Source organism: Phalangium opilio, unplaced genomic scaffold (assembly GCF_054372755.1).
Source record: "Phalangium opilio isolate 3A_F unplaced genomic scaffold, DU_Popi_V2 ptg000002l_1, whole genome shotgun sequence".
Lineage (NCBI taxonomy): Eukaryota > Metazoa > Arthropoda > Arachnida > Opiliones > Phalangiidae > Phalangium > Phalangium opilio.
In genome coordinates this window covers 1,784,652-1,797,920 of record NW_028324144.1, presented here as the reverse complement: position 1 = coordinate 1,797,920, position 13,269 = coordinate 1,784,652, and the positions used below count along the sequence as shown (strand labels likewise).

General features: G+C 37.0%; 2 protein-coding genes and 1 long non-coding RNA gene across 4 annotated transcripts in view; 2 read left to right on the top strand and 1 right to left on the bottom strand.

Moving 5' to 3' along the window:
* LOC149718206 (uncharacterized) overlaps positions 1-9,923 on the top strand; it is an 82,175-nt gene extending 72,252 nt beyond the window's left edge. Inside the window, exons 2-3 of one of the 2 annotated variants that reach the window (XR_016365456.1) lie at positions 3,403-3,625; positions 9,856-9,923. This is a non-coding gene — a long non-coding RNA (uncharacterized LOC149718206). Of the gene's footprint in view, positions 1-3,402; positions 4,846-9,855 lie in introns of those variants that run through there. The other variant, XR_016365475.1, reaches the window with a different exon arrangement.
* Positions 6,075-9,608, bottom strand: LOC149718207 (uncharacterized). Its single transcript, XM_089834157.1, has 4 exons — positions 9,313-9,608; positions 8,869-9,257; positions 8,533-8,802; positions 6,075-6,555 (listed from the first exon to the last, which is right to left on the bottom strand). Exons 1-4 carry the CDS (start codon positions 9,433-9,435, stop codon positions 6,267-6,269), a joined length of 1,071 nt encoding a protein of 356 aa, XP_089690283.1. The 5' UTR covers positions 9,436-9,608; the 3' UTR covers positions 6,075-6,266.
* LOC149718205 (uncharacterized) lies at positions 9,883-13,248 on the top strand. The gene is made up of 5 exons (XM_089834158.1): positions 9,883-10,089; positions 11,603-11,789; positions 11,858-11,917; positions 12,144-12,359; positions 12,422-13,248. Exons 1-5 carry the CDS (start codon positions 9,964-9,966, stop codon positions 13,177-13,179), a joined length of 1,347 nt encoding a protein of 448 aa, XP_089690284.1. The 5' UTR covers positions 9,883-9,963; the 3' UTR covers positions 13,180-13,248.
* Positions 13,249-13,269: the final 21 nt, after the last annotated feature.

Here is a 13,269-nt window from a genome sequence, read left to right as displayed (position 1 = left end):
TAGAAAGACGCCGTCAGAATTATGAGGCCTGACAGGGAAAGTAAGTTACCTCAAGCCCGGAATACCCACAAAAATAACGCGTAGAAATGAACATGTGATATTTATGGAGGCACAATTATTCCTGTTAACTGTATGCATTCCTTAGTATGGGACAAAAAGTACAGAGATTCGACCATAAAGTACTGTCTACCTGGACACGATCCGAACCTCAATAAAATCGAATTAAAAATGAGTGTATTTACTCCAGAAAAAAACGTCCAACAGTAAAAAAGGTCATTATTTCAACCCTTATAAGATTATGGGAATCGAGACGTGGCATCGATGCTAGTCTTACTATTGGTTCTTTACCTTACTTAAGGTACAGTTGCCATTACGTTATGTTACAGAAGTTACCGAACTGTTTTTATACCTTCATGGCTGCATTTTTACGACAAAGATTACCCCAAAGTCGCCCCCAAAAAAGGACCAAGAAATCCTTCAGAATATCTGGGACTGAATAGACTTATATGTCAGAGTTGCCACAGGTCAGGGAAAATCAGGCTTAAAAAGAATCTGAATTAATATTAAAATTATTTCAATATGAACGTGGTATTGTAGGCCTAGTAACCCTGTTAATACTTTTATTTTTGAACCAAACAAGGCTTAGTAAAAACCAGAATTCTGAACAAACTAGGCCTAGGTGTAATTCATCATGAGCTCTTTAACCCTAACCGAACAGTAAGTAGCCTAAGGGTAAACGTCTAGGGGTATACGATACAGATGGTCGATGCACAATAACTTAAAAGGTGGTTAGGGTTAGAATCGTAGACGGAAATGAGTAGGGGAAGTAAATAAGGTAGCCAAATTGGTAACCTGACAGGTTAATTTGTACCGCCCTTTTGCCCCCGGTAGACTGATCCGTTATCGTTCCGTTATTCGAACCCCTTTATTGTTCTTTGGATCGAAAATAACATTTGTAAACAATCGGTTTGTAGCGGTTTGAAAAGGAGTTTGAAACCAGAAATAATTAGGCTTAACAATATTCCAACTTTCGAATATCATAACTAGATATTTTTAGAGGGTATAAAACAACTTAAACGCTTCTATCCTTTCAAAATTCGATAATACCACAGAATCATACATTAATCAAACTTCACCGTAGAACACTTTTTTGAAGCTAGGCCTAATTCATCATTTTCCCAATTAAAAAACTTCCTGCTCGCGCTAAGCCTTTGTGTCTCTTAGACATCCGTTAAAAATGTACACAGGCACTTATCGCGTTAAAAAAACGGTACCCAAAATTACTATAAAGTATTGAAAGGAGACCGCGCGGTTACCATACTGGACTGCATGGTAAAAACGAAACGAAACGATTGGTATGTAAAAATAAGCTATAATTTATCTTTCAATGCTTGCTCAAACTAGGGATCGGAGTTAAACAGCTATGGTTTGGGATCGGAGATACTTACTTCCGCGGGGGAGGAAATAGATAACGGTTTCATGGAAGGAATAACGGAAGGGAGATGGTCTGCTTGCAAAAAGAGGAAAACCACAAACAAACAGCTCGTGTAAAACGGAAATGGTCACGCTTTAAAAAGAAACTAGCTCTTTTTTTAGTCATACAATCTAACTTAGCCCTGAAAATCAGCGTTTATCATTGAAAACCATACGTTTCCGTAGCTTCCTACAAGGTGTTAAGGAACTATATGGTCGATCAGATGTCTTCGAAACTATATACAGGGTGAAGAACTTGTCCAGTGACCAGTACTTCGAATTTCGAAAGTTTAGCTGTTATGCACGGATTATTTTTACGAGCTTTACTGCTAGTAGATAAAATAAATGAGCAGTGACAACACGTCAAGAGGCTAGCCAACTCGCACTGCCTCTGGTGGTGGCAGTGGTTCTTCTTGGTGCTAGGAAAATAACCCAAGGAGGTGACCTTACCCGCTCCTGTGATGTTTGCTTGTCTGACAGTGGAATTAATGCAACATTTCGTCCATTGAAAGGTTTTGAATTTCTTCACTGTCGCCTGTAAGAAGCATATACGGGTCACCGGCGAAGATTTCCACCCTGTATACAACTACAAATGTCAGAAACCAGAAACCAACTTCAAACTTTTGCGGTAAAAACTTTGACCTATGCCAAAACGCGGGGGTGTAGGTTCAACTTTTTTTTTGTAGCTTCCTCAATAATCTGTATGGGATGCCCCAGGCCATGGACTCTCTCAGTTGTCCTGCCAGTGTCCATTTACCTGCGTAGGGGGGGGGATAGGGAAAAGGGGGGTATGAATGTCTAGACCGCATCTTCTTATACAAGGATATGTATATCCACCCTCTTTAAAAATTGACCATCTGTCCAAACGCGGGCGGTACGTTGATCGTGTTACGCGTGGGTTACCGTATTGGAAATAAAAACATGCACGATACAAGGCTTAATAATTTAAGCGTAAAAGTGGAATCCCATAAATCAGCACCTTAAAGCTGATATTTAAACCTATTGTGCTCATCCAAGATTACGAGGACAGTGGACACAGCAGTCACTGCAGAATAACGGACGGTTTTAAAAAGGTTTTGTTAAGTTACGATTCTTTATTATTAAACTTAACTAATTTACGAGAAATTCCCAAAACACGTGACATTAGGATTTGTAAAAGCGCGCGAAATTGATTTCAAAATGCAAGCCAAGGCTTAAGTGTGTTTTTTTTTTACATATTTTAATTTTATGCTAAGCCTACTGTATTAGGCCCAACTAGTCTTATATAAACCTACAATATTTAAAATAGACCTTAATGCCTAGACCATGCATGAATTTAAGTACTTGAGTGGGGTGAATTTGGGCGCACCATTTCATGATCAATTTTCTTCAAACAAGTATAGATACAACTTCAACCCTACTCCAATTTAGAATCCGGGCCTATTTCGGTGGATTATTCATTTCCCAGCCTGTGTATAGGATAGTAGTAAGAGACCAAATCGAGAGAATCTCTATGGCCCAATTATTCGACACTGGTCTGCATGGTGGGGTTCAGAAAGCAAGCATCCACCCTTTTGGTCCATGGGAGCGAATATTCCCGGCTTTTTTTGGGTCGGGGGGATATTGTCATTCAAAGGGTACAACTAGTTCGCCATTTCCTGCCTTTGCATGAGCTATTTTTGAAGACGCGTGCGTGGCTTTTAGTCATGACTGTCTCTGGAAGCCCAATTTAAAATATTGTCCCGAATGATTAACCCTATTGTTCAGTCCTGTAAATTAAAATTAGGCTTAGCGTCTCTAGACCTTGATTGTTACACTGTGGGACAAAATTTGAAGTGACATTATTGAAATCACAAAATGCTGTGATGAGTGTCAACCATTTATCATTCATTTAGTTATTACATGATGATTATGTTTACTGAATCTTGATTTTTTTTTTTTCATTTACAGATGGTTTTAGTTTTTACTCAAATTCAGGCAACGTTTTGAAGTCTAGACCAAGAAGACTGAAGAGCTACTTGCGAATTTCCACTCGATTGAGGAATTGAATGTATCCATCCGTCTATTATTTTCTCGTCAGACTATAGTGGACCAACCATCTCTCCCACCCCCGCGTCTATCGCCTCTAAACAGAAGAGGAATGACCCCATGGTCCGAGGGGTCAACGTTTTAGGTGAGTGATTCTACTAAAAATAGTTCTTTTTTTTTGTCCGTGCAAATGGACTTTTAGGGGGGGGCGGAAAAGGACTCGGCTTGGGGAACAAAACTTTTGATTCTAAAATGTATAATGGAACAACAAGATGGTGTGTGCCATGCTTTTAACACTGTACAGACTATTGTGCAGAAAGAAACTGGCGTATGAATACTAGCATAAGTTTATAAGATATGTTCCATAAGTATGACACTACCTATACGAATTCGTAATGCTACTGAGAGACTTACAGCTCGAGATAACTAGTTCGAGGGAGAACGACGGAAGTGAGTCAATTCTCGGTTAATTAATTTTGCAGGACTTTCAATTTAGTCTGTACTATGCCTTTGACAGCGTCTCACCAGGCGTCGGTTTACCTCGAATCTATGACTTACGTCACTTCATGACAAGCTCCATTTTGTAACCAGTGACAAACTTATGAAACATATCTTATAAACTTATGGTACAGTGGATTCTATGGGGAATTTTGAGTCGAAAATTCAACTTCTGTGACAATTATTCTGGTAATTGAGTTCGTGGCAAAATAATGGGTTTGACTTAGGGGAGAAAAAACGATATCACCAAACCGAAACTTTCTTCGCTTGAGTGTTTCTATTAAAAGTTTTAGCAAAGTTTCCCTACTTTTTCTTTTAATTAACGTTTCGATTAGTTTGTGTGGCGCCAAGATTTCTGAGGGTAAATTCAAGCCTTAAACAACAATAGCCCAAATAGTCAGTCAACCGGTGTACTTAAGGTTACCTTAAACGTTATTCCAAGGCATTTTGACCTTACAAGATATGATTTGAGTGTTTTAAGGATGACCCCATAATTAAATTAGCAATCATCGTCTTTCAGTTTCTTAATTAAATTTAAAGGGTTATCCGTAAAACACTCTGGACAATCATAACTTGTAAACGGTGGCTCTTGGGTCAAAATGTCATAGAAGTATAGAACATTTTTGACTCAAAATTGATACCCATAGAATTATCCCACTCCCTTTTTGAGAACACCCTGCATATACCATACGAACTACCACTACATTCAACTACTCACTAAAAATTCAAGAATACTTTTAAGACAGTAAACTTTTTAAGAGGTTTCACGTCAAACTTATAAAATATATTCTTTATTTATCCTGATTCACCCTCGCCATTTTTCGTATAAGTCTCAATTTACGCCGAACCTTTATAAAATATCACCGTCAAAGAAATCCATATCGCCCAAAATACGGTAGACCTGTAGATCCTCGGAGAAGAGAGATGGAGTAGAAATGTTCTTGGGCTATGTGCGGCAATGATGGTACGGTACTTCGCGCACGCCCCTTAGCTTTTAGGGGAATTATAAAGTACCACGGCTTACCACCATTTGATAATAGTTTTAACGAATAAGCTTATGTTTTTAAGACACAGGGGGTATTGTAAGCGTTTTAGTACCACGTACGACCCTAACAAAACGCTCTCCGAGGATGCTGGGAGGACGTCGTTGCCGGTTCGTAGATGGGGTTGTATAGAGACGGCGTTATAGGTATGGAGATTTACTCCGTCGCACTTCTCTCCTCCAAGGTTGACCAATTTATCGTAGACTTCATGAAAAATTCAATGAGTCGCGCAATGGCATATCTTTCCTTGACGCTATTTTTCAATATTACGACTTTTGTTTTTGACAAACGGTGTCTTGTTTTAAAAGAGTTTGGGTCCCCTGGTTTGGTTTTTGCGGAGAGAAATGGGCCAGACATGTGTAAAGTATAGTGGTCAAATCTGAGATGATTTGTGGCCGTGACTATAGCCTACAATTTTTTTTCTGTCTCTCTCTAGTGGGTAGAAAATTTCGCAAATATTTGAAACATATTTTATGGTTATTTCAGTCAATACAGTGTTATGGATTTAAAAATTATGGGATATCTTAAATTTTTGTACTGAGGTGTATAATATACTGAAGGAAAAGCTCTTGTTTTATGAGTATAGGTGAGTGGAAAAGGTCTATTGTCTGGGAAGGCCATTTGTGAATAATTCTTACAAGAGTTGCGTTGGCCGTTTTCTGACAGAAATACTTTTGCTCAAACAATTAGATTGTCTGAATAGAGCTTTAATTTGAGGCAGTTTGAGCAAGATAGGAATAAATTTTCTATTAAAAATGTTCAATAAATTTTAAGTAATTAAATTAAGTAACGTTTAATTGGATTTTTAATTACGGATATTTAATTGCATTTTTTAAATTAATATTTAAAAAAAGAAGTAAATATTCGGTAATTAGAAAAAAATCCCATGAAATATTCGGTAATTGTAAAATCACATGAAATACTCGGTAATTGTAAAATCACATGAAATACTCGGTAATTGTAAAATCACATGAAATACTCGGTAATTAAAAAAAAATCCCATGAAATTAAAAAAAATTAAAAAATCTATGGTTAAAAAAAGCAATGAAATAATCGGTAATTAATAACTTTTTAACTTTATTCATGGTTCAATTAATTTACATTCATTCAAAATACATCTACATCAAACTTAAACTTCAACATGGTAAGCTCATTTTGATATAACTTCATTTTAATCAATTATTTTATAATTAAAAAACACCTTTGAGCAAAAAAATACATAAACAACAACGAAATTAACTAAGTTTAATCGAACAATTTGGCTTCCTGTTGGTTAGCCATTTCTTCAGCGTTAATATAACTATTAATATCTAATTGGTCCAAATTCTTAGTGACGTCAGAAGAAGGTTTGGGGGTGCCTGGTTTAGGCGCCAAAGGTGGCTTTTTCATTAAGGATGGTTTCTTAGGAGGAGGGATGGGTTTGGACTTGATTTTGGGCTGTTGATCGGCGACGAGCCCCGATTCTTGTTTAGGAACGGGAACCCTTTTGGGTGTTAGGCTTAAGTTTTTCAAGTCGTCCAAATCATCTTCGATGCTGTTAAAGAGAAAAGGGACGGTGGGGAGATGTGTGGTTCTTGTTAAAGCGTTTACTAAAAGACCCTAAAAATAAGTTAACAAGGGGGTAAACAAAAACCCCTTTCGGTCTGGTCTTTAGGAATCAATTCAGTTTCTAGAAGCTAACCATGTACAGGGTGTTTCAAAAAGGGTGGCTGGTGGTAGAAGCGAAGTGCAGTGGGGTGGTTCTACATTGTTCAACTTCGTACAATCTTTGGAAAACCGATTTCCATAAGTTTTCCGGGGTTTTTATTCCCATATATTTCCCTAGTTTTCCAGGTTTTTTCCATAAATATGAATTTACGAGGAAATATCGCGCATTATAGTATATCAAGGTCATTCTGATTAATTTCAGTGAACTCATAGACACCTTTTTTATTTATTATTATTTCTCTGTTCAAATGGATCCCCGTAATCCACGGACCCCCAAAATGATTGAATTTTTCCCGCCAGGAGTAAAGCTGACCATAAGTTTATAAGATATGTTCCGTCCATAAGTATGACCCTACCTATATATGTTCGTAATGATACTGAGAGACTTACAGCTCGAGATAACTAGTTCGAGAAGGAGAACGACGGAAGTCAGCAAGTCCTGAGTACACTCGGTGGTGGTTAATTTTGCATGCAGGACCAAGTTCTATCTAGGTCCTATTTATTTAGTCTGTGCATTACTAAGCCCAAATTTGACAGCAGCACCAAAACCAGGCGTCTTCGCTTTACCCTGAATCTATGACCTACCTCTCTCACTTCATGACAAGCTCCAGTTTCTAAGTTACCAGAATTTACAAACTTATGGAACGGAACATATCTTATAAACTTATGATCTGAGATTATTTGATTTTTGGCAAAAACCCGTTAGCCTACAGCGTCTGGCGTTTGAAATGAGTTAGATTTCCCATTCTAAAAATCAATGCCAAAAATTTCACGGAATCAACCCCCAGGGTTAAAGAGGAACCAGGGAAAGAGAGCGGGCTCTTAAAGGAACAACACAGTCCCTCCATTTTGGGGCATTTTTGAAAGGGGTTAATCACCCCTTTCGCTTTTACTAAGGAAAGAAGGAAATAGCAAAGAGTAACCCCGGGAGGGGGGGGGGAGGTAACTATGGCACGCGACTAGATTCTCTAACCCCCCCCCCCCCACGTTTTTGGCGCCCTTTTAAAAGTCACACTACATCTGCTTCAAGTTTAACCCCTTTGAGTTTTGACAGGAGTAACGTTTTCACTAGTGATCTCTGATATCGTAAATTAACTGATTTTACTGGAACCGATACCGATTTTAATTGTTGTTTATTTAAATTCGGCGAGATAACTGACAAATTAACCCAAATCCACCGTTTTTTTACCAATTATTAATCGATTTTTACCGATTATTAACCGATAAATCGGTAAATTTACCAAGAATTGATAAAAGTTAGTGTCATATCGGCACTGATACTGTTTGTCCCCATCACTAGTTTTTAAGTTAAATGTTATTTAAAGCAATAGTAACATTTAGTTTCACACCCTCATTTTAAGTTGTTTTTTTTTTGAAAATATTTTCAAAATTAAAAGGCATTCATGATAATAGTGTCGCCATCTTGTGGGAAATATCGGTAGCTCAAAAGCGCGCGCTTTAATTTTTGAAAATATTTCCAAAAGAAAGGCATTTACGATAATGCTGTCGCCATCTGGTGGAAAATATAGGTAGCTCAAAAGCGCGCGATTTGATTTTAAAAAGCAATTTATGGTAATGGTGTCGCCATCTGGTGGACAATATAGGTAGCTCAAAAGCGCGCGATTTGATTTTAAAAAGCAAATTATGGTAATGGTGTCGCCATCTGGTGGAAAATATCGGTAGCTCAAAAGCGCGCGATTTGATTTTAAAAAGCAATTTATGGTAACGGTGTCGCCATCTGGTGGACAATATATGTAACTCGCTTCCGCCCAATTTATTAATTATTAATTTAAAAGTTAATTACTTGAGAATAGACTCGTCCAATTCACTTTCATCAAATTTAGATTCCAAAATCTCCTCTTCTTTATTAGGAATTATAACTTTATTCTCATTAACTTCTTTATTTGAATCACGAATTGAACTTGTCAGATTTTCAGATCCAAAAAGCTCAACTGCAGCAGGTTTTTTAGGTTTTAAATCAGGTTCCTGTTTCTGAGGTTGAGGTTTTGGTTTTGTTGTAACTTTAAACAAATCATCATCATCATCCTCGTCTTCATAATCAAAGAATGACGTTCTTAAATTAAAAATTAACATTAATTAAGGTTAAAAGTTTAGTTTAATGAGGTTTAGATGAACTTACTTGCCATGTTGTTGGTTTAATATTTTATCGGAAGCTGCAAATTCGTGGGTTAAGTCATCTTTTTCTTGGGGTGGAGGATTAACTGGTTTGGGTACTTGTTTTTTTGGGGTGACAGTTTTAAATAAGGGTTCAGGTTCCTCAATTTCAGGGTCAGGGTTTGTAGTTGTGATTTGATAATTTGCTTCTGAATCAATTCCAAGGAATTGTTTGATTAAATTAACTGATATGATTTCGCAATGAGCTGCCACAAAGGTCAGAAACTGATCTGCCGCTTTACATCTTGAATTTGAATCAGGAGAAACTTTAGCAAGACTAGGAAATGATAAATTTTGGTATTTTCTTTGCAATTTTTTGTGTAAATCTTCAAATTCTCTGAAGGTTTTTGTAACCTGAAAAAGGGCACCACCATCCACTTAACGTTTAATTATATTTTAATTAACTTACGATATAATTATCGGAACCTTCAGTGATTGAGACATTATAAACAACAGTTGTACCTCCCAAAGGAGCTTCAATTTCAGAAGCTGAGGGTACAGAAATTTTCATTTCTTGGCCATGACTGAACATTATAACTAATTTATGATTTATAACTTTTAATTATAATGATGGGTTAAAGATAAACATGCTTTTCTGTTCAAAAAAAAAATATAAAAATCACGGGATTAGATCGTTTTTCCCGATAAAAATAAAAAAAAACAACTTCCTAAGTTCCTCCCACTGCGGTATAAGCAGACGACATGCCAGGGTCTTTAATTAGCTTTATTTTGACCAATGATGGCTTTACTTTTTTTATTTGGCCTACTGTGGCTAGGTGGCGACACTCTTGCGTAGGCTCAAATTCAGGAAGGGTGATAAGCGAATACTTAATCTTTTTCTAACAAATTATCGGGCAAGAAATACTCAAAATTGAACATTTTTTAAAACGATCTCTAAAATTCGACAAGTATCCATTAAATAACTTCTAATTTCCAAAATTTTGTGCTTAAGGTGACTGAACTGAACTGACTTTGAAGACAAATACCGACTTGACGCCGTCTGCTTCTGCTTTAGTAAAGTCGTAGCCAGTTTTGATATGTGGATTAAATTTCTTCAAATATGGATTCAAATATTTACGAAAGTAGATTACGTGAAATTAATGAACTCGAAAGTTACACCTTTAATGTGGAAAATGAATTTAAAATGATCATCTCTGAACTGGGACTGGAGGAGGAGGAAATTAAGGTAGGTGTCAATTTATAGCCAAGGCTTAGTGTCTTTATGTAATTATGTTAGTAGTTATTCAAATTTACGTAATGCATGACTGTAGTAGCGTGGATAAAGAATGCGCGTGAGGAAATTTAGTTTCACTCTATAGGATGGGCAACTCCCTATCTCGAACGACAGCATCTGTATATACTCTGTTACAACATCGGTTGTCAGCACGCGTAAAGATAGGACTCTATGTAACCTCGCTTTGTGGGTGCTGACAAGAGACAAAGAAAATCAGGAACTTCGGGATTTAAAATATCCGCGAGTTTTTTAGCTGGAGTGCACTGACCTCTAGGCCTTAGTTTCAAATACTTGTGAAATTGTCTACAGCCTACTACACGTATTTAAAACTAAGGCCTAGAGATCCGTGCACTGAGCTAAAAAACTGGCGGATATTTTAAATGCTGAAGATACTGATTTTCTTTGTCTCTTGTCAGCACGCACAAAGCTAGGTTATATAGAGACATAGCTTTGCGCTGGCTGACAACCGATGATGTAACAGAGTATATACAGAATAAGCTGTCGTTTGAGATAGGGAGTTGCCTATCCTATTTATTTATTTATTGGTAAATGACAATAGAGTAATCTCGGTAGAGGGGAAAAACCAGTTTATCCCTCCCTTTAGGCGCGCTTTTGTAAGAGGGAATACTGAGCGCGCTTGTTAGGGGGGATGACACGGAGCACTACGTACAGCAACGTCACTCCCTTCTATCTCCAAGCTACGTGTCATCCCCCCTAACAAGTGCGCTCAGTATTCCCTCTTACAAAAGCGCGCCTAAAGGGAGGGATAAACTGGTTTTTCCCCTCTCTACCGAGATTACGCTATGGAGTGACGTTGAAATACGTAGCGCTGACATTACTCTATTGTCCACAAAGCCATCTGGCTGGCATATGCGTGAGCAGCGATAATATGAGACCAAGAAGCGATATCTAGTATATTAGGGAGAAGGTTTAAGATGCCTAAGTATAGAGCTATTTCAATTCGGGGGGGGGAGGAGGGCGTTTGAGGCGGGGTTTGCAATTGTGAGGTGTGAAGATTGGTAGAGAGGTGGGGTGACCAAATTGGGTAGCGTGAAAACCAATTTCCTCACACCCATTCTTTATCCATGATCAAGGCCCGAAATAAGAAAAAATTCTTATAGGACATGTGTCTAATGACGCCCCCATTGACTTGAAAATTTATGGGACATTGTCCACTGAAGTGTGCAAAAATAGTGTCACATCTTCATAGTCAAGCTATCCAAACTTGGGAAAAATTTATTGGTCAAAATGTCCAGTGACCGACTTAGTTTTTAAAAATATTATGGGATTTTTAAAATTTATTGGACAATGTTCATTGTCCTGTGCTTATTTCCGGCCTTGTCCATTATGGAACCACGAGTAGTTAATAGTTATTCAAATTTACGTAATGCATGAGTGTAGTAGCATGATTGTAGAATCTCTATCTATCCGGGAAAGTGCAAAGGTTATTCTGTTTTTTCTTAAGAAACACTCCAGTATGAAAATATGTCCTTATGACAAGGGTCATAGTGTGCCTGAAAAATCGTATGAGAAGCACATTGAAAAATGTGTATTAAGAAAACGAGGTTATACTGAAGAAGAGCTTGAAAAAGCTCCACCAAGCTCTAGGTTTTATTATGAAAATAATCCTGATATAACAACAATCGTAATTGGTAAACCAAAACCTGGTTTTCGTTAAAAATCCCAATGCAATTTTTAATTAGGCCTATGTATATTATAGATAAAAATTTGCAAAACCAAATTTTACATGAAGCAGCTTTGAAGGAACCATTTAAGAATGGTATGTAATGAAGTAACATTACTTTATAAAATTCAGGGCAGTTTAGAATATAAATTTCCGGTGGTTTAAGTTATTATTTTTGTTTCAGCCTTTGTGAGTAAAGAATTTGCCTTTTTGACGTTTCAATAATCGTATCCTTACTGATACATATCCTTTTTTTTAGAAAATACCATTAACAAAGTTTAAACTTTAAATGGTTTACTAAAATTATTCAAATTAACTTTAGGTATTGAGGGACCATGGGGGATAAGGGGTCAACCGCAAATATTGCAAAATATGGAGTTACCGTTAACGAATGATCGTGCAATCACTGATCTAACGGAAGCTGAACGTGTAGCTATCTACAACTATGTTGTTGAAAGCGCTAAATCCAATCAAAAAACCAGTGAAGTAACCTTAGAAGACTTACAATTTAGTTTTCAACTTCAAAACAAAGATAAAGGTTAATTAATTTCAATGGAAAACTATGGGGGAATACTCTTCTAACGTTAAATCTACTTTTAGAGGGAAAACCTAAGAGTAAATTGGAGATATTAGCGGAACTAAGAGACTATAAACGTAGACGACAATCGTACAGAGCTAAAAACGTTCATATAACCAAAAAATCTTATACTGAAGTCATGAAAGAAGTTATTTCTAATATGACCGTGTTTTTGGAATCAATGAACGAACCCACAGAACCTAAACTCGAGTGTAAACCATCCACAAGTAGTTTAGAATATCCCGATAAATTTTCTGAAAGCACAAACATGAACGTAATGGAACATCAAACAATGCCTTTGGTTCATGATAGAAAGTTGACCCCTTCACTAGAAAGGAGCAGGGATGATCAAAATTATCAGGAAAATAGAGTTAACGAACGTTCTAGCTCAAAATTTGAACAGTTTAGAGCCCATGAAGGTCACAACTCGAAGTTTGAACAGTTTAGAGCCCATGAAAGTCGTAGCTCGAAATTTGATCAGTTTAGAGCCAATGAAGGTCACAGTTCGAAGTTTGAACAGTTTAGAACCCATGAAAGTCGTAGTTCGAAATTTGAACAGCATAGAGCCCATGAAAGTCATACGTCGAAGAGTAGAGTCGATAAAAGCCGTAGTTCAACACCTGAAAACAGTAAAAGTCATAGAAAACGTTCTAGAAGTAATAGTAGTAGTCCCAAACGCAAGAAACATAAGAAACATCACCATCATCATAAAAGAAGTCATAAACACAAACATAAACGTGTTAAAAAGGAGTTACGTAGCTCTGACGAAGATTCCACTTAATGTCAATGTGTTTTCCAGTGATTTTGTCAATTGTAATTTTTCTGAATAAAAAACTTTTCAACAAACAAATTTTATTGAAATTATTTCAAA

Bases quoted from the DNA above. Each gene is read 5' to 3' on its own strand.
- LOC149718207 (XM_089834157.1), bottom strand. From the start codon at position 9,435: ATGTTCAGTCATGGCCAAGAAATGAAAATTTCTGTACCCTCAGCTTCT. The intron at 8,803-8,868 runs GTAAGTTCATCT...TTTTAATTTAAG, and splicing joins TTAAACCAACAACATGGCAA to AACGTCATTCTTTGATTATG. The intron at 6,556-8,532 runs GTAATTAACTTT...TCTCTTTAACAG, and splicing joins TTGGACGAGTCTATTCTCAA to CATCGAAGATGATTTGGACG.
- LOC149718205 (XM_089834158.1), top strand. From the start codon at position 9,964: ATGGATTCAAATATTTACGAAAGTAGATTACGTGAAATTAATGAACTC. The intron at 10,090-11,602 runs GTAGGTGTCAAT...TTTTTTCTTAAG, and splicing joins TGGAGGAGGAGGAAATTAAG to AAACACTCCAGTATGAAAAT. The intron at 11,918-12,143 runs GTATGTAATGAA...AATTAACTTTAG, and splicing joins GAAGGAACCATTTAAGAATG to GTATTGAGGGACCATGGGGG.